The sequence below is a fragment of the Grampus griseus genome (genome assembly GCF_964374135.1).
Source record: "Grampus griseus genome assembly, chromosome: 9".
Classification (NCBI taxonomy): Eukaryota; Metazoa; Chordata; class Mammalia; order Artiodactyla; family Delphinidae; genus Grampus; species Grampus griseus.
Window position 1 is genome coordinate 75,903,112 of NC_139003.1, and position 25,373 is coordinate 75,928,484.

At 46.7% G+C, this 25,373-nt stretch overlaps 2 protein-coding genes across 3 annotated transcripts in view; one reads left to right on the forward strand and one right to left on the reverse strand.

Moving 5' to 3' along the window:
- The first annotated feature begins 2,765 nt into the window (after positions 1 to 2,765).
- Positions 2,766 to 25,121, forward strand: TMEM243 (transmembrane protein 243). Of its 2 annotated transcripts, XM_082661552.1 has the most exons (5): positions 2,766 to 2,953; positions 3,500 to 3,785; positions 21,058 to 21,108; positions 22,159 to 22,263; positions 23,533 to 25,121. In XM_082661552.1, the coding sequence occupies exons 2-5, from the start codon at positions 3,708 to 3,710 to the stop codon at positions 23,653 to 23,655; spliced, it is 357 nt and encodes a 118-aa protein (XP_082517678.1). In that variant the 5' UTR covers positions 2,766 to 2,953; positions 3,500 to 3,707; the 3' UTR covers positions 23,656 to 25,121. The 2 variants fall into 2 exon arrangements, with proteins under 2 accessions (XP_082517678.1, XP_082517677.1); XM_082661551.1 differs by lacking the exon at positions 2,766 to 2,953 and having other exon boundaries at positions 3,337 to 3,785.
- The window catches only part of DMTF1 (cyclin D binding myb like transcription factor 1), a 42,868-nt gene continuing 42,613 nt past the window's right edge, over positions 25,119 to 25,373 (reverse strand). Inside the window, exon 20 of the mRNA XM_082661550.1 lies at positions 25,119 to 25,255. Within this exon, the coding sequence (XP_082517676.1) occupies positions 25,146 to 25,255 (110 nt within the window). The 3' untranslated portion in view covers positions 25,119 to 25,145. The remainder of the gene's footprint in view (positions 25,256 to 25,373) is intronic.

The window sequence follows — 25,373 nt, forward strand, 5'->3', positions numbered from 1 at the left end:
CAGGATTTCTAGATGGTTCTAAGGGCACAGTTGAGGTTGACTGCCTTAAATCTAAATTACTCTAATTAGGGGGCATTTATGATTTTTTTCCCCTGCAGCCATGCTAGACACCTGGCCATAGGTGTTCAGAAAGCAGAAGGATTAATATCTCAGGGGACTTTCTGCCCAGGTGTGGTAAAATAAATGGGACAAGGGAACTGAAGATATCAAAAGATCAATTGCAGCGATAGAACACGGAATCTAAGCTGGAAGAAAGTGAAAGTGGGAGACTAGATCCACTGAGAAAAAGTCAAGAGACCAAAGGATCAGAGACACTAAAGTGACCAAAGGACTGGTATATTGACCAGGAGTGAAAGATTTCAAAGGATTGCAGGAGAAGGCTCACTAAATGGTGTATCTGGGCTTATTTCAAACATGGGTGTTGCCAAAGTCCAGAATTTGCATTGGAATGAGTGGCTGAAGCACAATGCAGATCAAGAAATAAGAAGGGATAGTTATTGGGAGGGTCAGCTATGTGGCCTGTGGCCCAGTTTGTAAACATAGAGGCATAAGAAAGAAGCACTTTTCACGTTTCAATCTGTGTACGAATCCCCTGGAGATCTTATTAAAATGCAGATTGTGATTTAGTAGATCTGGGGTGGCTCTGCATTTCTAAGAAGTTACCAGGTGATGCCATGCTTGTGGTCCAGGAACCATACCATGAGCAGCAAGACACTGGATAATCCTATCATTGACTTGATACATACATACTCTCTTTATTTAAACCATCTTCTATCCTACCCTCCTCAAGGGGGTGGTCCCTAGAAAATATGTTCTACTTGGTCCCACCTGTTGGCTGTTCGGGGTGGAAGACCTCATGCAACTTGAAATCAGTCCATCATCTGAACTCAGTCAATTGAAATTTCTCGTGAGAATCTGAACTCAAAGATAGAGACTACACCCACTAAGCACTGGTGGGCACTGGAGTGATAAGATCCATTTTTCCCGAGTTTAGCACCAAAAACAAACTAAAGCCACTGGTATGTTATAGTGTGGGGTGAGTAGTAGTCATGAGGAAACTGGTTTTTAGGAAAAGCAATGAAACAGAGGCACAGGAAATTGATGAGACAAGAGAATAAGCAGCTCTTGAGCGAGACGGTCACTATTCCTGACTCAACCTTCCTTCTCAAATACACCCTACATGAATATCTAGCCTCTCTGGCCTGTCTTCTTGACTCTCCTCCTCACCTTGGCTAACAAATGCTTTTCTTTGGGGGTCTTGATTTAGAAGGCTCCTCCAACAAGCTTTCCCTGCCACCTGAATCTGGTGGGTGCCCTCCCATATATCTCCATAGCACCCCTAGTGTCCAGATCACAGCACTCGTCACCATTGATGACAACTACCATTTGGATACTTACTTGCCAGGTGTCTGAAATATTCTCTATTAGATTATTAAAAAAAAAAAAGGTTGAAGTTAGATATTCTAGTTCCATTTTTTATTATCTTCACTTTTTACATAGGAAGGAGCTCAAGAGAGTTTAGATGTTAGGTAACTTTCCCAAGATCACATTGCTTGTAGATGGTGGTATCAGGGTTTGAGGGCAGATATGATCAACCTCAAAGCTTGTGCTATTAGTCACTCCACTGTACCTCCTCCTCTCTCTACACTGTAATCACGTGTCTCTATCTGCACTCCAGCCTCAACAATATGATCTTGACTGTCTCTTGATTACTGTATTACCCTGTCTGGTGGTTGCCTGGTACAGAGCGGGTTCTCAGAAGTATTTGTTGAATGAATGTGGTAGCATGTGAGTGACTTAAAATTCTTTATTGGGTCTAACTTCTAATGGAACTGGGTGCAAGATTGCGTAGCATTCCTCTTAGAACAAAAAGTCCTGAACAAAGAGAAGATGATTTATAAAGTACTGGTAGATCAGATAGGCACCATGCCCAGTTCTACTCAGTGTTGCAAATTTCACATCTGTAGCTCTGTGGCTCTTAGTCCGTCCCTTGTCCTAATCCTTTGTCCCAAACTCTAGAGGGACCACGTGGAATCTTTGCTTGGATTCTAAGTGTCACAGGGCTACAATGTTGCAACACGGGCTCTCCTTGCAAACAAATGTAGTCACAGCTTTCTTCAGTGTAGGAGCCGTAGTGTCCAGGGTACCTAGCGTGGTTGCATTCGTTTCCTAATACTTATAAATGATCCCAAATGTAGAGTGACGCTATGTTGCCTAGGGGGCCTGTCCACCTCCGGTTCTCCACGTTCTCAAACCCGAAGAGGCTGACATAACGACGGGTTGGTTCTCTGTGGCTGCATATATATGCTTAATCAGCAGCAGCAGCAGCAGGATGAGTGGACAAGTCCAAGACATACCTAAGCACGTATTACCTCCCGACCGTCACTGTCCAGGACATAGGTTCCCTAACACAGGACAAACATACAAACAACCCTAAACCATATTTATCAACGACCCCCTTTCCGTGCTAGTGGTGCAAAGACTGGGTTAAAGCAGGCTGGTTGTTTTTAACAAGTTTCAGCCCACTGCAAGGCTATCTTCCGAAACGTGCTCAGCCCACGTGGGTCGCGCAGGCGCTAATTACTAAGAGGCTGAGAAACAAGGAGCGCAGGAGATCGGCCGCCCAGCGGGGAATAAACTGGCACCTCTAGAAATAAAGCCCCGCAGCCAATGCGACGCCTCGGCACGCGGGATTGGCGGCCTCGGCCGTGACGTGGCCTGGGCGGGCCGAGTCGGTTTGCGACGGTGGCAGCGGGTCCCGACCGGGGAGCGGCCCGGGGACCCGGCGCGCACTGCCCGGCCGGCGTGCCCGCTCTCTGCCAGCCCGGAAAGTCTTTCGCTCCGCGACGCCCCCGGAGTCTCTGCTCCGCCTCCCGGCGTCGGCGTGGACCGGGACCCGTGCTCCCTAGTGCGACCAGGACTCCCCAGCGAGCGGGCGGCTGGGGACGCCGAGGTTTGGCCTGCGGGCGCGGGGCGCTTCCGGGAGGGTGGTCGGCCAGTGCCGGGCCGAGGCGGGATCCCCTCCTACTGCCCCGACAGCTCCAGGGGAGTTGCGGGAGGCGCGCCGGCCCTCGCGTACAGGCAACACCTGAGCGGGAATCCGAGTCGCTCGGCGCCGCCGCGACCTGATCCCAGAGCGCTGTGGGAGGGGCGCGCGGAGCGCTCGGCTCTGCTCCGGCGGCTTCACTTCTTGCCGCTGGCCACTGGGGCGAGAGGGGTGGAGCGGTGCAGAGGGCTGGTAATGCCTTCTTCCAGGAAAACTTCGCCCCCCCCCCCGCCCCGATAGTGAAGGGATCACCAGAACATTTAGAAAGCACGAGAAATGACCGTGTCACAGAGAGGAGTGGCGAGGGCGGGGAAGCGGGGAGCTCCGGGGAAGCCGATTTGCTCCGTGAGCTGCAGCGCGAGCCCTGCGGCCCGGGCGCTGAGATTTGGGGAAGCGGGAGCCGCCGGGCGGGGCGGCCACGCTGTGTTTGATTCTATTCACTTCCTGCGGCAGCTGTTCAAGATGAGGGGAGCGGGGCTCGGGCGGAGCGGCCTCGTCCCGTGGGTCTGAGCGTCCACCCCCGCCGCCGGGACTCCGGCCCCCTTGGGCTTCGGCTATGAGCGCTCGGTGACCGGCGGCGCCGCGAGTCGTAGATCCGGGACTTCGGGAGGCAATGCTGGCTCGGCTTTGAGTGGCTTCGGGACAGTGAAGAAACCCTAAAATGGAGGACTTTTCCACCAGGACCTACGGCACCAGTGGGCTCGACAACAGACCTCTGTTCGGAGAGACGTCGGCCAAGGTGAGTGCGGCCCGGGACTCGGGGCCTGGGTGCTTGTGTTTGTGTGTCTGTCCGTACCTCCCCTTCCCCGCTCCCTCCCGACCCGGAGCCCTGCTGGGTCCTTCTGCGGCCCCTGAAGGCCCTTGTAGCAAGAAAGTGCCTTCAACCCCATTTCATTCCTCTCAAGGTACTTGCGCTGCCCCTCGGCTTCCTCTTTGGGACAGGGCTGGCCAAGAGCCTTGAAGGCTGGTAGTGGAGAAAAGTTCAGAAAGTTCTGGGCTGCGGGGGGTCCGAAACGGGAGTGTGAAAGCCCTCTTCCCCAAGGCCAGGTGGTCATGGTGTTTGCACATCCGCTGGTCCAGCTGGAGTGCTGACCTTCAAGAGGCTTCAGGTGTGCACCTGAGGCTTCCGTAAGAGCCCAAGAGAGGTGCTTCTGTTTCGTGTTTATCTAGAGCCCTTAAGAGTTTACTGCTGAGGCAGCCGAGCAGAGAAAAAGAGAAGAGGCGTGAAATGAGGGTTTCTTTGATGGGACTCTATTCCAGGAAGTGATCAAAGTGTCTCAGGCCCAAACAAGCTAGTAGTACATTATTTTAGGCTTTTAAAAAGTATAATGTCTTCTTACAAGCTTATTCATGTGATGTCCTGGGCCAGTAATTGAAGAGAGCTCTTTTCCCGTCCCCAGCATTAACTTTCTGAGCCGTTTGGGCAAGATTAGCCTGTTTTGTTTGGTTTTTTTTTTTTACCTAGAAAGTGGCATTGGTGATCTTTGACCCTTGACAAAGTACTTTCAGCCTCTCAGAAAGTAGGGCACATATGGAGTCCAGAGCTTCTTGGGTTTCTCAGCTTAGTCAGGGACCTCTTTAGCAGAAAGGATAGGGAACTTGTACACCCGACAGCCTGGGGCATGACCCTGAATTTGGAAGCTGCCAGCCTGCCAGGAGAATACTACTTTATTTCTTTTTTTTAACTCCATGTGGATTTTGCTTTCTCTTCTCAAAGGGACTTTATAAGAAAATGTTTTAAGCTTTATGTCTAAGAAGTTGCTCCTTGTTTTTCCTGTGACTTTGCATATTCCCAGCCCACAGACACCTGCTTTTGAGAAGCACGGCTCTGGTCCAATAGATATTCCTGTTTCTGCTAACATTTTTTATTTACTTACTTTTTAGAATTTATTTTATTTTATTTATTTTTGGCTGCGCTGGGTCTTCGTTGCTGCGCGTGGGCTTTCTCTAGTTGCGACGAGCGGGGGCATTGTGGTGCCCGGGCTTCATTGTGGTGCCCGGGCTTCTCCTTGCGGTGGCTTCTCTTGTTGCAGAGCTTGGGCTCTAGGCACGCAGACTTCAGTAGTTGCAGCACGCGGGCTCAGTGGTTGTGGCTCGCGGGCTCTAGAGCGCAGGCTCAGTAGTTGTGGCTCACGGGCTCCGTTGCTCCGCGACATGTGGGATCTTCCTGGACCAGGGATCGAACCCATGTCCCCTGCATTGGCAGGCAGATTCTTAACCACTGCAGCACCAGAGAAGTCCCTGACATTTTATTATTTTTTAAAAATTTAATTTAAGTTTTTTTGGCCGCACGGCTTGTGGGATCTTAGTTCCCCACCAGGGATTGAACCCGGTCCCTCAGCAGTGAAAGTGCCAAGTCCTAACCACTGGACCTCCAGGGAGTTCCCGTCAGCTAACATTATTGAGCATTATGTGATAGACCCTGGGGCGTCTGAGGAACCCAGGTAGATGGGGGAAATATGTGAACAAACGTGATGCAGTTGGATCTGTGCTATGAGAGGGGGTAGAGGGGGCATGTTGGGGTACCAGGGAGAAAGTGGTCACTTTGGGAAGCTTGGGGAAGATCTTAGAGGATGGATTCTACATTCAGAGTGTCTGGTAGCCTTCGGCTTTCAGATATGGATGCCCCTAAATTGGGGTTTGATTAGGAGAGGATTTGGGGCCTGGAGAATGGAGGCAGCTAGCTGCTTGAAGGGGTCGGACCCAGGGCATCTGGCTGCCCAACTGTCCTGAGAGCCAAGAAGTTCAGTGTCTCCTCTACATACCTTGGTGCACGGGTTGGGGTTCTGGGTGATGCAGACCTCTGACCTCCTTTGATCCCTGAATACTGAGGTAGATGACTCCATAAGGGACTTGTTGATTTATAGAGACACTTAGAAATATTGATGTTTCTGACTCACTTGGGCCTAAATAGTCAATGACTGTAAGTTTCCCTGTTGCCTATGATCTATTTGAAACCCATCCAAGAAATTGACTATTCCAAATGTATCTCTGTTTATTGCAGATTTATTTAATCCAAGAGCATACACCTCTAGCATTACTTAGGCAATTTTAGGCGTCATAACAGTAGAATCAGCTACTCAGAGGGAAAAAAAATAAGAATAATATATATTTCCAGATCTCTCAGAATTGCTTCCTTGAGTTTCCTCTGTGGGGCTGACAGAATGATTGGACATACAGAAATTGTACAGAATGGAGAAAGCAGAGAGACTTCTGGTCTGAGGATAGGAAGAAGCATCATGGTTTGTATAAATTGAGATGCTGTATCCGAGGAAGGAGAGGCGTCTGTCTTTATTTTTTGTTTTAATTTATTTTAATTTATTTATTTTTGGCCGTGTTGGGTCTTCATTGTTGTGCACGGGCGTTCTCTAGTTGCGGCGAGTGGGGCTACTCTTTGTTGCGGTGCGCGGGCTTCTCACTGCGGTGGCTACTCTTGTTGGGGATCACGGGCTCTAGGCACGCGGGCTTCAGTAGTTGTGGCTCATGGGCTCTAGAGCGCAGGCTCAGTAGTTGTGGCGCACGGGCTTAGTTGCTCCACGGCATGTGGTGTCTTCCCGGACCAGGGCTTGAACCCGTGTCCCCTGCATTGCCAGGCGGATTCTTAACCACTGTGCCACCAGGGAAGCCCGAGGCATCTGTCTTCAATGACAGCAAATGATTTTGAGGACCTGCGTGGGCAGCGCACAGGGATGGGACCTCAATAGTGAAAGGATAGGACACGTTACAGTGGAGCCATTCCACTGGAGGGCAGTCACTGCCAGAGCAGGGAGGCTTTCCCGGGACCCTGGGAAACCCTTCACTGGCCCCTGCATGTGTGTGCTCCCAACGTGCTTTCGCCTCTGAGAAAGAGAATCCAGAAAGGGAAAGCCCACTTCCTGTCCTATTCTGACAGGTCTTCTGAGCTTTTAGTAATCTTATTTGCCTTTTAACAACTGACCAGAGATAGCCTGTTAATTTTAAGCCTAGAAAGGACGAGAGGTTTAGGGCCAGCCTCTCCCTCTATGGCCAAGATGACTGAAGTGCACGGAGCAGAGTCTGGAGGGAAGTTGTGTTTCCTCAGTGCCGGGCAGCGTGCTCTGCATTCAGCGTTCCCTTGTTTGATCACCCAGTTCTTCTGTGAGGTGGGTGTTGTTACTGCTGTTTCACAAGCAGGGGAGCTGCACTACAAAGCAGGCTACGTGTTGAGTCACACAACTGGTTCTCCTCTGGTGATGTTTCACGAGTTGACTAGGATAGTAAATGGTGAGGTGACTTACACTGTCTGGGTCACATTGTCCAGAAGGCCCTGTGGACGTTCACATACTTGGCCCTTCCACAGGAAGGAGGTGAAGTGGTTTGCCCAAAATCATGGAGTGAGTGAAAGATACTAGCATCTGCTATAGAGATACACAACCCAGTGGGCCTGGAGCAGCACCCTCGTGGGCAGTCCCTGAAGGATACCAAACTCCAGATTTATTCAGTCTTTAGCGTGATGTTTAGGAATAACTTTACAGATACAGCCTTGGAGCGAAAGGTAAAGCAAAACAGTTTTCTGTTGTTACGTAAACATCTAAGGGATAATAGACCAGGAGAGGAAGGATAGTCGTTCCTTGATACCTTTGGAATCACATATTGCTAGGTGGGCTGTCACATCAAGCCTGGTCAGAATGTCCAGATGCTTTCTTCGTCTGTTTTTATTCCATCCCCAGTTCTGGGATGTAACACATCTCTTTCAGGGTGAAAACAAATGTGGCACAAATGCCACGATAATACAGTGTATCTGAGGTTTCTGAGCATGTGCTGTTGCTTAGCACTTTCTGAAGGAGCGCGACCCAGTAGAAATATAAGATGAGCCATGTATGTGATTTTCAATGTCCTAGTAGCCATATATTTACAAAGTATAAAGAGATGCAGTTAATTTTAATAATATGCTTAATTCCGTACATCTAAAATACTATCATTTCAATATGTACTCAATATGAAAAGTGGAGATAATTTTCCATCCTTTTTTTCGCACTAAGCCTTTGAAATGCAGCGTGTATTTTCACTTACAGCCCATCTCAGTTTGGACTAGCTACTTCAGGTGCTCAGTGCACATACAGCTGGTACTCCCGTGTTGGGTAGTGCAGTTCTAAAGCGAGTGAATTATCAGTCACGGTGGTTGTATAGTCACGATCGTGAAACATTTTTCTTTGTTGCGGGACTTCTCAGCACCTTTAAAATGTGCTAATGTTCACTGAGACCGTGGCTGGAGAGGGAGGGCGAGTACTACTTCCTGTGCTGTTTCGGTGGCTGGCCTTTTGTCACTGGCACAGTCAGTGCCTTACTCCGTTCTTACCTTGCACCCCCCTCAGCCTCAGCAGGCCTGAGCTGAGTGTCCACAGAACCCGCTTCGGGAAATGTCACTCTAGGAACCTATCCCCTGCTCCTCCCTTCCTAGTATGAACTCTAACCTGGAGGTATTACCCCCTCTCTTGTCCAGCCTGCCTTTAAAATTTCCTTTGGGCCATCTTTCTTTCTGGGTAATGGAAAGGCTTTAAGTTATCCTCAGGGCTTGTGAGTCGATCTTGATTTCTTGATTCGCTGGCTGGCTGCGGAATCATCCGAAATCAGTTTCAGCCAGTGGATTGGTGAACCTAGCGGGGAGAGGCAGGATGGTTCTCTGTGGGGAAGAGGGCAAACCGGTATCTAACAGCTACTGCGAATGGGCGAGGGGGGAGTACTTCATTCCTTGGAATGTAGTGTAAGCCGGTTCCTGGACCAGCCTCTTCTATTGATTTTCACTAATAATAAGTGATTCATCCTCTGAGAAGGGTGGTGACCGTTCTTGCCCCTTTATTTCTACTTGGATGTGATGTAAGAAAAGTGAGTGACATTGGAGGAAGGTGCATACACTGGAGTCAGATAACAGAGGGGGACCTTCCGTGTAGGGAGCAAGTTAGTGGGTCCCGAGGCTCAGATGTTTGGTTCCAAAGGCGAAAGTTCCATGTTCTAAAGCACTTTCCTGATCCTTTCCTCCTCTCCCTGCAAAAAAAAAAGCAAATAAACAAAAACAGTGAAAATCAAGGTCTTTTGATGACGTGTAGTCGAATTCAGACCATTCAGAATTGGAGCATTTGGCTTCTGCAAGTAGTAGTGTAAGATGAGAATGCTACTTCTTGCCTTTTTCCGTTTGGAGGTGAGGGTTGTTGCTTCATTAAGAACAAAGCTGTGGTTAGGATTGTTGTGTCTGCCTGCCGCCCCTCCGCCTGCCCAGGGCCCCAAAGGCTGTCCTCCGAGGGGTGCGGGCTTCCAGCCTCTTGACACAGCTTCTGGGTGATTCTCTGAGCACAACACCTGTCTCCCTCAGAGCAGAGCTAGTCGCCCAGGGGATCGGATCTGTTGTCCCCTTGCCTCTCATCCAGGCGGCCAAACCACTTTTAGTTGCCATTTCTCGTGCTGGAGAAACGGTGCAGGCTGATAGACGCCAGGACTTTCTTCTTTCCTGCTCTAGTAAGTCTTTTCCTCCCCCACCCCTAGACCAAAGGACTGGGGATCTCAGGGGGTTGCACTCAGGCGTTCGTATTTTGAGAAGGCTCTTCAGAGGATGCTGGCGAATAGGGAGGCTGACGTCCCTGGTCTTCACCATTGCTCTGTGGATGCCCAGTCCAGACTGGCACCTCTCCATGGATCCCTTGCCTGAGCTGCCTCCCTGCTCTTGGCAAATGCTCTTCTCCTTGCTGTAGCACCCTCTCTTCCCCACATATCGGAATCCTGCCCGGTCTAATTTCCCACCTTCGAACCTCCCTCACGACCCAGTCTGCATCCGTGCTTCTCTCCTACGACCCTGGTGGTCAGAGACGTCTCCTGGTATTTACTCCTTGTGCTGTGAGGGATTTGTATAGATCTTGCCTCCCCGGCCAGAGTCTAAGCTCCTTGAGGGTAGGAGCCAGTTGCCTTATTGCTCCAGCGTTTCTAGCACTCGGCACAGTGCCTTACCTAGTTCTGGATTTTATATATATTAAGTTTTTTTTAAATTGAAGTATACTTGATGTGCAATATTTTGTAGGTTACAGGTGTACAGTAAAGAGATTTACAATTTTTAAAGGTTACAGTCCATTTATAGTTATTACAAAATATTTGCTATATTCCGCATGTTGTACAATATATCTTTGTAGCTTATTTTATACCTAAAAGTTTGTGCCTCTTTATCCCCTGCCCTTATCTTGCCCCTCCCCGCTTCCCTCTCCCCACTGGTAACCACTAGTTTGTTCTCTGTGAGTCTGCTTCTTTTTTGTTAGATTCTTAGTTATATTAAATTTTAAGTGAAGTGAGCATCTAGCATCACTAAAAAGTAACCTGCTTTCTTGGGACATTCTAAACCATCACTAGAAGGTGGGGGCTCGTGTTCAAAAACCCGGAGCGCTGGGTACCAAAACAGGAAGGGGTGCTTCACGCTCTCGTGCAGTTAAGGGCATCACTCTCTCCTGTCCTGGCTGAGCTTCAGCAAAGAGGCCGTAAACATAACACAGTACTGTTTAGAAAACTTAAACTGAGCCCTGGCCTCGCAGAAGCTGGTGGTCTGCTGAGTTTTTCCCTCCGTAGACAAGGTTTCTGCAGCTCTGTGGTAATAGACTGGGTCTACTAAATTGAGTCATTTCTTTTTCTTGGGGTCAGTCCATAATTCACGTGTAGGTATAATGACCATATTTTCTGCACTGCCATAAGGACAACGTGGGTTGACAAACTTGAGTGTCCCTATGGGGATGATGGAATGTGGCCCCTAGAAATGGGGGCCAGGGTCTGGGAGAGGGTCTGGGTCCCACTCATCTCTGAGGACCTAATCTTGTTGGTAAGATGCCCCAATAGATGAGGTAGAAATAATACTAACGTGAGCAGCCGTTTACTGACTCCGCTAAATGGCAGTCTGTTCTAGGGCTTTACGTGTATTATCTCCGATTCCTAACAGCAACCCTGCGTGTTCGACCGTTGTACAAATATGGATTTATTTGTACAAATATGGAAACTTCGGCTTCAGAGTTAAGTGACTTCCCCAAGGCCACAAGCAGGCATGTGGTGGGAGAATAGATGTAAATCAGGTCTGCCAGGCTCCTGACGTCCTAGCCCTTGCTCTGGGCCTCCCAGTTCTGAAGGTCGGAGCACATAAAGATCCGGCACTTCCTGTGCTACCGACTCTAGGGATCGTTTTGGTCCTTAAACATGTGGAGTAGGTTTATTTTGTATTTTTACTGTGATCTCATTTCCCTAAGTGATGCTTCAATGAAAATAATCTATTTCAAGTATGCCTAACTGTGAATAATATATTTCAAGTGTTCTGCTCCTGTGGGGAGGAGAATCTGGCAGGATGGGTATGACAGAAATATTCACAACTGCAAGATGCTTCAGAACGTGAATCTGTGAAATAAGGGAAATGTTTCAAAGTGTCCATACATGTACCTTCTCTGGAGGGACCCGAGGGAGAGGTCGGTGTTCAGAGCTACAGGCAGCCGTGGAGGCCCTGGTGCATTTGAGAGCTCAGAGCATGAGAGTGGGCGAGTATGGGTGTGTGTGAGTCTCATAAGCTTTTCTCACGTGCCGCTACTCCCAGGGTTCTCTGCGAAGCCTCAGGACAGCAGCCCCGTGACCCGGGCTCGCCATTCGCAGAGTCAGCTGTCTCCTTGCTTCACCCTGGGGACACTGTCTCCAGGGCTGCCTCCGGCCACGGTGTTGGGGAGAAGCTCCTGCCTGTTGAGGGCCACGCAGCTCTGGGGGAACTGAGGAGACCCCCTGGCAAGGCCTGAGGTTTCTTGCTTCCGAGGGGCCCAAACCTCCTCCCATGTGTCACGTCCTCTCACTGTGTCCGTCCCAAGACAGCTGTCCCTTAGGCTGCTGACTGGGCCATTTCCAGAGCTTTCCTGACAAGACGTTTTCCCCTGGGACTTGGAAGAAGAAAAGGAAAATCACTTTTTTTTTTTTTTTTAATAAATTTCTTTCTTTCTCTTTCGGCTGCATTGGGTCTCCGTTGCTGCGCGCGGGCTTTCTCTAGTTGCAGCAGGCGGGGGCTACTCTTCATTGCGGTGCATGGGCTTCTCACTGTGGTGGCTTCTCTTCTTGCGGAGCACGGGCTCTAGGCGCGCGGACTTCAGTAGTTGTGGCATGTGGGCTCAGTAGTTGTGGCTTGCGGGCTCAGTAGTTGTGGCTCACGGGCCTAGTTGCTTCGCGGCATGTGGGATCTTCCCGGAGCAGGGCTCGAACCCGTGTCCCCTGCATTGGCAGGTGGATACTTAACCATTGCGCCACCAGGGAAGTCCCCTCCTTGTATGTTTACTACATGCTGATTGGATTGCCTTTCTTCTCTTTCCCTCACAAGAGAAGATAATCACTGTCTTCAGGGACCTGAAGATCTTGTGCACAAGGAAGATGAACATGGGGTCGAGCCCTTTAATGAAAGGAGGAGCAAAGTGCCAGGGAGCGTGGAGGAAGGGGATAATTCTACTGGGGACATCAGGTCAGACTGCTTTTGATTTTTAGACCCAGAATCAGGAGTAAGATTTGACAGGAGGAGGTGACCGGGAATCCCAAGCAGGAGGTCCAACTGTGTTGAAGAGGTGGGAGCAGGAAAGTGCCGGGAAGGGGGAGGGAACTGTGAGTGTTCCATTGCAAGCAGACTCTAGAACTTGGGAGGGATGGTCAGAGGAAAGCCTGGGCCGGGGGAGGAGCCTTGAGTGCTGTGCTAAGTATAGTTGTCTTCTGGAGGCTGTTGGTTGTTGAGTGTGCATGTATGTGTGCTTTGATTCAATGCTTAATTGTGTGTGTACTGCATCCTGGGACATGTGCCGTATGCTGGAGAGGGCATCTTTTCTCATGGAGCATATATGTACTACAAGGAGGATAGAAAGGCACTACACAAATCCTTGCTCTTCCCTTTCTTTTCCTTACTAGCTTCAGTCATCCTAGCCTACTTTGTCTTCCAGTTTCCGAGCTCACTCCTGCCTCAGGGCCTTTGCACTTGCTGCACTGCCTTGTTTGCAGTACACTTCTCCTAGATCCTTGCATGTCTTGTTCCTTTTTCTTTAAAAGGTCCCCGCTCAAACAGGAGGATTCCTTGACCTTCTTTTTAAAAATAGCCCCCAGCTCCACTCTGGTCACTCTTCATTTACCCTGTTATATTTCGTTCCTAACTTCCTTATACTAAGCATGTAAAAAGGGTGGAGAATAGATGCCAAACATCAAGGTGGGAAGCAGGATGGAGGGAAGGCTGTTCTGATGTTGGAGGGGTTGAGATTTGGGGGCCAGAGATGGACTCCATGAGGGAGAGATTCAGCATAGATATGAGGACAGAGATAACTAATAAGGCCAGGGAATGGGTGCAGGATTGGCAGAGGAACAGGCTGCCCTCCGGTCCTCTTCAGGCTGGAAGGAGTGGAAATGGGGGGCGGGGGGAGTTCTTCTTTTTCTCAGCATCTTTTTTTTTTTTTTTTTTTTTTTGTAAAGATGTCTGCTGACGGACAGGCTTCAAGAGTGAGACTGGGAACCTGAGTGGAGGTGGAGCTTCAAACCACTTCCTGGAGAGCAACTGCGAAAGTCAACTCAAAATAAAAGGCCATGAAAATACAGTGAAAGCCCAGCTGAATACATGAATTTGTAGTAACACAGTTAGTTTGTTTTTTCAGCTAATATTTGAATATCTTATATATGCTGGGAATATTAGAGGGTTGGCAGAAGGAAATGTCTGGTGTCTCCCCACCCCTTGGTACAGTGGCACCTTTGTAGATTCAGAAGTCTCTCCACTCTGGGTAGTGGCAGCTCCCACAGCCACATGGCTTGGCTTTGTCTGAGTGAGACAGAGGTGCTCCTGCCTCTGGGTGGGCACAGGCCTTGTGGGGTACACAGCTTGGAGAGTGCAGCATTGGGCTGGGTTGCAGTCATGGGCAGTGGCCCAGAACCCAGCAGTGAACAAGGAGGACATGGCCCTCAGCCTCCCAGGCCTTACAGTGTGGAGGAGGAGACAGACAAGTAAACTGGCAGTTAACAGGTAGGATAGTTGAAAGGCTTCACAGCAAGACTTAGCACCAGAGCCTGGAAGTGGCTGAGGGTTTGGGAGTGACTCGGGACTGGGTTTTCAAAGCATCAAGAGCAGATGAACACATCCACCAGAGAGGCTCTGGGCGTTGCTGAAACTGCCGACTCCATGGTCAGGTTAGGTCTTTGGTGTGACAGATTGGGAATGATGTAGTCAGTGGATGCCGAGGAAGACCAGGCTCAGGGGCAGTGGAGGAGACGGTTGGAGGAGAGGGATTTGGCCAAACGGGTGCTGAAATAATTGAGCTTGCTGAGAAGAGGAAGGGAAGAAGTTGGCATGAGACTGCCAGGGACATACATCTTAAAAATAGAGGATGTTTTTGTCTGTCTGGACTGCTGTAACAGAATACCACACAGACTGAGTGACTTACAAACAACAAACATTTCTTTCTTTCAGTTCTAGAAGTCCCAAGTCAGAATGCCAGCATGGTTGGATGAGGGCCTTCTTCTGGGTTGTAGACTTCTGTTTGTGTCCTCACCTGGTGGAAGGGGTAGGGAGCTCTCTGGATCCTCTTTTATAAGGGCACTAATCCCACTTGTGAGGGCTCCACTCTCATGACCTACATACCTCCCAAAGGCCCCACCTCCTACTGTTGTCAACATTAGCCATTAGGATTTCAACTAGCAGTTTTGGAGGGATACAAACTTTCAGACCATAGCAGAGGATATTATTGAAACTGCCATCTCATTCTGGCCTGGGGAGCAGGAAATGCCTTGCCCACCCCCCCCCACCCCGACTCCTTCCTGGCCCAGTGACCCTGGGATGAGTATGTGGGTGGCACAGGCTCTGTTGGGGAGAAAGTTGAGAGGCAGAGGCAGCAGGGGAAGTCCAGGGCACGGGAGAACTCTTGTGTGTGGACCAGGAAGTACTTTGCTCAGATGGAACGGGTTTCAGGGGGTGGTGGGGTGGCTGACGGAGAACTCGAAGGTGCGGAGGGTGAAGATTGACCCGGAGTGCACTTGGGGAGGGATGGGGTCTGTAGGGCTGCCTGTGATGTTGTCTGAGGACTTTGATGGAGTCGCAGAGGAAGGTGGAAGTAACACAAAACCGGAATTCTCAGTCTTCCCCCACCCCACCCCTCCCTCCAGGGCGTGTAAGGGAATTTTCTCGTGGTGTTGTCCATGCAGGGTTTTCCTTTCCCGCAAGGAGCTTTCTGTTTTGCATAGCTTCTCCGTGGGAGTGCTGAGCAGCCCTGCGGAAGGACTGGCTCCTGGGCGGGAGTTGCTGTCGTGCCTCTGAAACTAGTGCTTGCTGCTGTGGCAATGAGTGGCTGGGCTTCTGTCCTCAGGTTCGGGAAACCCCGACCTGGAGGTGCCCATGGTTTACTCCTGGTATTACCATGGGGCCATTGGCCCGGGAAGCACCGTGAGGGCTTGGCCTCTTGGGCTGCAGGGCCAGGCTGTGGCTTCTGCAGTGGTGTTGCGTGTCTGTCCTGGACCAGTGAGGCCAAGCTGTCTTCTGACCAGAAGCTGAGATTTCTGACAAGTCAGGCCCCGGATGAGTGGTGAGTAGCCTCTCCTGGTAAGAGGCGCTCTAAGGAAAATGCCGTCGGTCACTTCCATTTATGTTTCTGTTACTTAAGCATCATTCTCAGAGCACCGGCCGGCAGCGTGCCAGCCTCCCGGCTGCCTTCCCCCACGGTTAATTAACTTCCAGTCCTAATGGAGGAGACAGCCAGTGACTCCGTAAGTGTAAAGTCTGGGCCACGTGACCCGGGAGCCCTGAGGCAGGGGCATCTCCCGTCCTGAGGAGTGCCCAAGGAAGCTGTCCAGAAAGGGTTTACAGTGGAGGCGATGTCTGGGCTGCGCTCTGAAGGATGAGCAGTTAAATTGGGTGTGTGGCATTTCAGCCATCCCACTTCTCAGCCCGCGTCTCACTCTTTTGGGGACATTATGCCTTCAGCTATTTTTACGTGTCAATATAAGAAGCAATTATGTATGAAGTAGCTGCACTTTCTGCCTCCCAGAATTTGCCTAGACCCGTGCAACAAACTCTTCTTAGATCCAGGAGAAGTTTGCCTGTTCTAATGATGCAGTGCGCTTACTGTCATTAGTGAGAGCTTTGAAACCCATTGTACTTCCTTCTTGGCTGCCAGGAATCTTAGTACTAACATTTGAACTTAGAAAAGTTTTCTTTACTCAGACTTTTCCTTGTAAATCCTTTTACTCCTTCTTTCTAGTCCCCAGATCCCTTTAGGAATTTTGCCATGCTCTTTTTTTTTTTTTTTTTTTTTTTTTGCGGTACGCGGGCCTCTCACTGTTGTGGCCTCTCCCGTTGTAGAGCACAGGCTCCGGACGCGCAGGCTCAGCGGCCATGGCTCACGGGCCCAGCCGCTCCACGGCATGTGGGATCTTCCCGGACCGGGGCACGAACCCACGTCCCCTGCATCGGCAGGCGGACTGTCAACCACTGCGCCACCAGGGAAGCCCTGCCATGCTCTTTTTACTGTTGCTTGAGTGGGTTAGGGTTTTGCTGTGATAGCCCAAGCTTTAGGTCCGTTTTGGAAGCAGGCGAAACAAATGACTGTGGAAATGGAAGCGTGCTTTTACCTGTTAGTGTTCCAGGCTGTCCAGAGCCGGGGTTTTTCCTGGTTGCTGAGGACAGATGCCAGCTTTGGGGTATTTGGGATGTTCCCAGAACCACCATTAACCACCGGAGCATTTGAAATGAATTTGGAGATTTGTTTTGTATCAGGGTGCTGGTTAATGGCTGACCAAGCAATCTCGGGGGGCTCCTGTGCCTTTTGATTGCTGGAGAATAGGTCTGCTCTGGCCCAGGTGCCGCCTGAAGCTGATGATCCAGAGCCATAAATTGTTAAAACTGGACAGGACCAGATATCAGCCCAGTCCTCTCATGTGATAGATCCAGATGGGTTCAGGGATCCTTTTGAAGTCACCTAGCTAGTCAGTGAGATGAGAACCTTGGTCTCCTAACTCTCATTTCCGGGCCCATATGTATTAGTCTAAGGATTCTTAGACCTTTTGAACTGCTCACTTTTGCAAAGAGCATTGAATAGGAGACTTTAGCCATTATCTGGCTGTATGACCTTGGGCAAATTGGTCTGACTGAACCCAGTTACTCATTGGTAAATGGAGATAACGTATTCCTTACTGCTTCACAGAGTTAACCTCTCATCCCAGGTACAGACACATTGTAGGCACAACCATCGTTTTCTCCTTCCCCATTTCAAAGGAAGACAAAGACGCGCCTCTTGGGCTCAGGCTGCTCTCTCCACCTGTGCATCGCATCCCAGCCCTTTCCCTCGCAGCTTCTTTTTTTGTAACATCCTTCGTGCCCGCTTTCGCTCTGCGTTGTGTGAACTTCTGGAGGGTAGAGATGGTTTTATTTGCGGTTGTATTTGCATCTGGGATATAGTAGATAATTTTTTTTCAGCTTTACTGAGATAATTGAGATAATGTTTAACTGAATAAATAAATGCCTTAAGAGGTAATGTATGCTGAGTCCCTCTCGAAGCTATATATGTTTGTGTATGTATGTTCAAGTGCTCACATACATAAATCCATGTACGTGAGGTAAGACTGTTTCTCAGCCTGTTGCTGAGTCGATGTCTGTAGGAAGACAGCGAATTCCCTGTCCTGTCATCTCTGCGGATGAAGATTAAGGCTGGGGCTTCCTTGGTGGCGCAGTGGTTGAGAGTCCGCCTGCCGATGCGGGGGACACAGGTTCGTGCCCCAGTACGGGAAGATCCCACATGCTGCGGAGCGCTGGGCCCGTGAGCCATGGCCGCTGAGCCTGCACGTCCGGAGCCTGTGCTCCGCAACGGGAGAGGCCACAACAGTGAGAGGCCCGCGTACCGCAAAAACAAAAAACAAAAAAACATTAAGGCTGATTCTGGTCCTGCTGGACTTCCTTAGGGAGTGAGAATAAGCAGTACAAAGTGTAAAGCTCTGGTAGGGAGAATGGTTTTGTTAGATGGAAATAGGGCAATAATAAAACGGGAGGAGACAGCTAGTTTTTGTGAGACATAGAGTAACTGAGTTAATAGAAACTAGCTTCTGATATGGAGATAACTCTGATTCTGACTTGGAGCATATTAGCTCTAACATTGCCCTTTGAAATGCTAATCAACGGGCGATTTAATTATTCTCTATTATTCTACCTTTGGAGACTGGAAGCAGGGGGAGCTGCTAAAGCCCTGAAGAAACAGCTCTGGGCCTGGAGAGGGGTCTCCACTTTGTGATTTGAACTTAGCAGTATTCAAAATGGTTTAGCTTCGACTCTAAACTTTAGAGCAGTGCTTCACAAATTTAAATGTGCACACAGATCATGTGAGGCTCTTGTTAAAATGTAGATTCTGATTCAGTAGATCTGGGGCAAGGCCCAAGGTTCTGCATTTTTTACAGGCTCTCATGTGGTGCCGGTGCTGCTGGGCCACAGACCACTCTGCGTAGCAAGCGTTTAGAAGGAAGTAGGAGGCCTTCCAGAGTTAACTCTGCTATTTCTTTGGTCTGGATTCCTGGTTACTTCAACAGCAGAAGGCCTAAAGCCAAGGCCTTGGCTTGGAGAAAGGAGACCCTGTGAGAAGCAGTTCTGCCGTCTTCTAAATAGTTTGTCCCATCTTGGGAGTCCCAGAGAGACTGTATCTTAACAGTAGAATACCTGATATTCATGAAGATGATTTGGGATTCTAGACAGTGGACTGTCTAGAAGGCAAGCAGCGAAGTATTCATTAAAGATTAGATATATTTTCATAAATGATTGAAACCAGTTAGCCTTCCATGGATAAGTTCAACAGTCTAAAACAACCACTTACGAGGAAGTCTTCATTCCTGAAAGGTAAACACTTTACTGTAGTACTTTGCTAATGGGGGTGCTCTTTGCAACTTGATCTCTTTGTCTAGACCAGCAGTTAGCATGCTAGGCTGCTGTTTCCCTGAGAAGTATACATGGAATCTGCTGTTGCATTGAATCCTGTTTCCATCACTTATTGGTACTGAGATTTGGGGCAAGCTATTTCCTGGAGCCTGTGTGGCCACCTGTAAAATAGTCATAGTATCATTTCACCCCAGGATTTTTTAGAAGGTATACAAAAGCTTTTGGCGTAGGCACCATCTGTTCACCATTATACCCCTCTCCCCTCCCCATTTCGATCCTGGTTGGCAAACTTGCTGTACCATTTGGAGAATAGTGATTCATGTTGGCTCCCTCTCACCTGAACCTCTTCACTGGCCTCTTTCTATTGGTAAGAGCTCTTGTGAGGTATGCGCACACCTTTACAGACTGTTGCCAATACCTGGAGCTCATAAGGAGATGGGAGCAAATACTCTTGACTTCTTAGAACAGACCAGAAGAGTTGAGTTGAAACTTTTTCACAAGGCAGAAACAATGGGTTTCTCATAAATGGGTTGTCCGTTAACACATTTTATGTTAAATACACATGTCTTGTGTGGGAATAAGTTAACAGTGATCAGTGATTTGTCCCTGGGTCTCTTGCCTAACACATGGTCCTAGTTTCACACTCTTGTGTCTGCTGTGTTGTCTTATCTAGCTGACGTGGTGATAAGACCTCAAGTTTAGTAAGGGTGTGGCTGGAGTAGTTCAGCTTCCTTTGTGCTGTGTAACATTTGAATTGCAGTGGCCTTGGTCTGGAGTGTGGTTTATCCCTGGTGAGGTCAGGGACACCAGATACACGTGGCTTTGCTTCACTCTTCCCTCCCAGCTTTGCCTGCCTGGCTCTTCTTTGGATTCTTACCTTTAGAAGCAGAGAACTTGGGAATGCAGGTTCCTGTGCCCTTCCCGTCTCTGAGCTTTTGTTTTCTGGCTGCTCATATTCTGTATCCTGCTATTCTTTGCTCAGACGTTGCCAAAACAGTCTTTAAGACTGATTCTTGAAAGACTTCAGCTTTGACTTTTCAGAACTAAGATTACCTGATATTCTCATTGGCCATAAGGTAGTGTTTCCTCATCAGGTGTTAAACCCTTACCACCTTATTCTGTAAGCTCTGTAAATAAGTTCTATCAACCTAATACACATTATACATTATTAGTATATACTACTACTATTTTTATATTACTAATACTTTAACTTTTCAGTTCCTGTAACTGAAACCATCTAGCCAGTGACCCTGATTTAGATATCCTATTTCAGAGTTGCTTCTAACTTGCTGTATGATTTTAGGCAAATAATTTAACAACACTCACTGGACCTAAATTTACCTTAACCTGTAAAATCAGGATTGGATCAGATCAGTTTTTCAAACCATTCTTTGGAGTTGGTTGGGGTAGGGATGGGAGTAACAAGCAATCTCGAAGGGTAGAACCCCAGGCTCCTCATTCAGATGATTCTACGTTGCGTTTACTTTTAGATTACATTAAGCAAGGACACTTAAGCTGTATCACAAATAGGTCCAAGCTCACGATGGCACTTGACGTCATCTAAGCCTGGTTTCTTACTGTTTTCACCAAGGCTCTCGGCTGGCCATCCCGTGCCCCTGTCCCTTTGCTTCTGCTAGTACTGTTCCAGCAGCTTGTGGATTATCTGTAAGCCTCCCTTCCCCATCCAGGCCTTCCCAGTCTTCAAAAGGCCCTAATGTAAAAATGTCCTGTCCCTTCAAGAAACCTTCTCCAGGGACTTCCCTAGTGGTCCATGGTTAAGACTCCGCGCTCCCAGTGTAGGGAGCCCCAGGTTCGATCTCCGGTCAGGGAACTAGTCCCACATGCTGCAACAAAGAGAGCCCACGTGCCGCAACGAAGATCATGTATGCCACAACTAAGAGACCTGGTGCAGCCAAATAAAAAACAGACTTCTCCAGTTAGTTGTCCATCTTCCCCAAATACGTTCTCTACTCCGGTGGCTCAGTACACTCTGCCCTTCTGGCCGTTGTTTGTGTGAAGCTCAGAGGGGCAGGATCCTGGTTCCTCCATTCTAAAACACCATAATGCCTTGCACTGTATCTTTCTAAAGTGCCATGGGTTTATCATATGGCTCAAAAACTCTTTTCTCTTTCAGGATCGAATCATCAATTTAGTTGTTGGCAGCTTAACATCCTTGTTGATTCTAGTAAGTATCTTTGTGTCTCACCCAGGCTCTTAGCCAAAGTTTTGAAAACCTTAATATTGTGGTTCAATCAACTCTCCAAAAAAAAAAAAAAAAAAAAAATTAGAAGGGGCCAGTACATGAGCAAGTGGAATATTCCAATCATAGTTAAAGTAATGCTTTCAATTTTGTTGACACTTAAACAAAACTGCACTTGGTAAGTGGAGTAGCTAATTGATTTCCACTCTCACCCCCTGGTTGAAGGTGAAATAGCACAAATCAAATAACTTGGTTTTCTGGGTTTGCCTAGTAAATCTGTACTATGTCAGTGGCTGCCAGTAACTCTCTTCTGTACATAACCCAATTTCCCCATTTCTGCTCAGGCCTTTACTTTTATTTGGTTCTTGAAGCATGTTCATTATCCTTTGGTTTCAAAAGATTTTAATTTTTCATCCTGTGTACTACAGCTTGGTGCTATCACAATAAAATAAAACAAAGCTACATTTCCCGGTCTGAGAATGACATTTCTTTGGCACATTTTCATTAAATATAAGTTTTAGTGAAGTTTGTCTCTATGACTTCTTAATAAAAAGAATGGGTAAAATGTTATATCTAAGGTAGAAACAGAACTATAGGATATTAGAAACCTATTTTTTAGAATTCTTCATGTTAAGCAAAAACAGTTTTGGTTATATTTTTTTGCTGGAGTATTCAAAATAACAAAAAGTTTAGAACTTTTCAGTATAGTCGTTAATCCTGGGGATGAGGTTTAAATGCTATCTAATCTTTGATAAAGAGGTTATTTTGAGGTTGGCTAGTTTTACTGTTCTGTGGTGGTTTGTCTCCTCTCATAATGGAGGAAAAGGTTAGGAAGGTTAAGTAGAAGTACTAAAAGAAATAACACAATTGAAGGTATTTTAATATTTTATTAAATATTAACATTCCAGAAGGCAAACGTGGTGGTAGATATCATTTAACAATGTGAAGCATTTTATCCTATTACATTGCCTAAATGCCGGTCTAACCAAGTCTGGGAATTACTCCTGAGGCCTGACATAATTTCTCTTCATACAGGTAACGCTGATCAGTGCTTTTGTTTTCCCTCAACTACCTCCAAAACCGCTGAATATATTTTTTGCTGTCTGCATCTCTTTGAGTAGTATTACTGCCTGCATACTTGTGAGTACTATTTAGAATTTAAATTCAGTATCCTTGAGGGCTGAAGGTGCCTAGGGCAGAACTCCCAGCTCTGGTAGACAATCTGTATAAAAGGGTGTCTCTAATTATATGCCACCCCTCTCCCCCAAAGCATGTCACAATTCTCAATGTTAAATTGCAGGGTTTTTTTGAATCTGAGTTTATTTATCTCCTAAATCCCAGAGTTGTAACCTTGTAACCCTAAAAGGAAACTCCGCTCCCTTGATAGCAAACAAACAAAAAAAAGACTTAGGTCGCCAAAGATTTGATGTGATGTATTTAATTCATCTTCCTTCAAGAACTACATACAAAGCCCAACAGGCTTTGGGAAATGCCATTACTCCTCTGTTTCTAATAATTACAAAACTAGTTTGTTTTAATCTTTGAGCTTTATCTCCCCAAATGAAAGTAATTAACACCAAAATCTCTGGAAACCTAAGGCTACAGTTGTACCTTTGTCACAAGAATGTTCAGTTTTACTACAAAGAAGCCGTTCTTTTAGGTAAAGAAATAAAGATGGTGGTGGACTCCCAGTTGGGTATTTGCCAAGTGTTCGGTCATTTCATTAGCTGGCTGTTGTTTTCATTTCCCTTGAGGAGAGGCAGAATTAAAGCAGTAAACTCTTAAAGATAATTGTTCTGACTCACATAAGGTTTAAATCATAATAATGGGCTTATCTGAGTTAAAGTTAAACCAGAGGACATTTCCCAGATTCAAACTCACTGACTCTGCTATATTCCTGAGGAAAGAATTGGCCCATCCCACTTTGAGAGCCTTGGGAAAATGCTCTCCTCTCACTCCCAGCCGAAAGCCAGAAGTGACTGACATTGATCTAGTTGAAACCAAATATATGCACGTGTAAAGCCCTAGTTTTGTTGGCAGTTTGAATAAGTTAAAAAGTTGTCCTCCCTTCCAGTACCTAAAAGAGCTGTACGTTTTACTCAAATATATTTAAAATATCTGTTCTTGGATGACCTGCCAAATGACTGTGGACTCTTGGTTTAAACATTGAACAAGGTTAACTGAGAATGCAAGAATAAAGTATGGTCTTGGATATGGAAACTCAGTTGGTACCACTTGAATTATAAAGAATAAGAATAAAATTCTGGCTGCATTAGTCTCAAAATTCAGGGGGAAAAAGTATATATGGATAAAATTGGTCACAGTGGAAAAGAATTAGTTGTATTTTAAATTTTTAATATTCAGCCCAGTGCTATTACTTAAACTTTTATTTAATTCTTCTTCTTTTAGATCTACTGGTATCGACAAGGAGACTTAGAACCGAAATTTAGAAACCTTATTTACTATATCTTATTTTCTATCATCATGTTATGTATATGTGCGAATTTGTACTTCCATGATGTGGGAAAGTGAGTCTGCCAAGGAGAAATACTTACCAGGTCTCTTCAAAGCTATATATTTGGACTTGAATAAGAACTGGATAAGGTATGCTGAACAATCTCCTGCATAAGTCTGATACATGATTTTCATGTTAATTGTAAATCTAAATTCCCTCTTGCAGGGGAGACATATCCTAGATCCTTTGCTTTTTCTTTAAGGAGCTGATGTTGCACTTAAACATTCCCCCTTAAAGCTCAAACAGCACAAGTCATTTTCACTTTTGAAATTAAAATTTTTTATAATGTAATTGCATGGTGAAAGGCTATGCAACAAACAACCTTGCATTTTAAGACAAATACTCTTTTATTTCTGTTAAACTGAATATACAATTATTGTTCCCTAGGCAACCAACTTTTGCTTATAACTACAATTTCACGTTAACAAAAAACACAAGACGGTGAAAAGACAACTTTGATTGTGTAAATCTAATTACAATAATAAATAAAATAATTTATACAAGTTTTTTTTGACTTTTCTATAGGGGTCATATTCATTAAAGCCCTAGAGGCTAATTTTGGCTTAACCTTCTCTGGTATAGGAATGACTCTTGATTTGTTTCCTTTCATTACAGAAGCAAATTTTGTTTTTTTAAATTGCCTGAGAGGGAGAAGTTATATCAAACCCCCATCAGTTAATGCACTAAGTGAACGGCAAACTCTGATCCTCTCCTCAACTATTTCCTGGGTAACTTACATAGCAAGACATGTAATAAAAGGTCATGGCATAGGATAGGCAACTTTACTTCCTTTCCCATTTAGTTTTACTTCAAAGTGCTAACTCTGTAAACTGATGACAGTGGGTTCTGAGGGGGTGAAAACTAGCTTCTCATGAATTTTGTCTTCCTATTCTCATCCATATTAAAACAAAGAAGCCTGTAGTGAATTCTCTTAATCTCTTAATGCTTTCCTCTTCGCCCAGCCTAAATCAGCTCCCACTGCCAGCAATGGGTAAACCAAAAGTAACCACCACACCCCAAGTCTCAAACTACTTAGAAGATAAGCTTTGTGGAGAAGGTCACTGGTAAGCTCTAGACCATGGTGATGTAGCTTCTCTGAAATATAAACAGGCCTATTTGAGACTGGATAGAGTGCCATGTCTGATCTTTAGAGATGAATATTACTGCTTTTAAAACAGTAGTTAAGCTTTGGTGATTTTAAACTTCTCTCAGCTAAAGTGAATGAAATTCCCCGCTGACAAGTAACACTGATCACTAGGATCTCTACAGTTAAGAGAGACCCCAGTGCTCCACTCAGCTACACTGTCATAAGACTAGACCTCAGATGATATATTTAAAGGAGGTAAAAAGTCATAGCAGCAACACTGTATGTGGCTTGAGCACTGTAGCTATTTAAAAGCCAGAGGAATGGTAAATTAAGCCTCTTGGGGGTTGCTCCTATTTCTTTGGAGATGTTGTAATTAACAGTGTGGCTTCTTTGCCTGAACTACCTGTTTCTAAGAATTACCTAATGACAGTTTACCAAATCCTCAACATCTTTTGAGTCTTCTGAAACAGGACTGCCCAGAGATGATCCAATGATGTTTGATTCTTCTCGATGATGTTGGAATATGGGATCTGTAATGAGATAAGTTTCAAGTTAATCTTAAATATATACATCCTCTAATCCATGTCAAGAATTTAGAGTAAGTGTTCTTCTACCAAAGTGAAAATTTAACAAGCAGATTTCCACCTT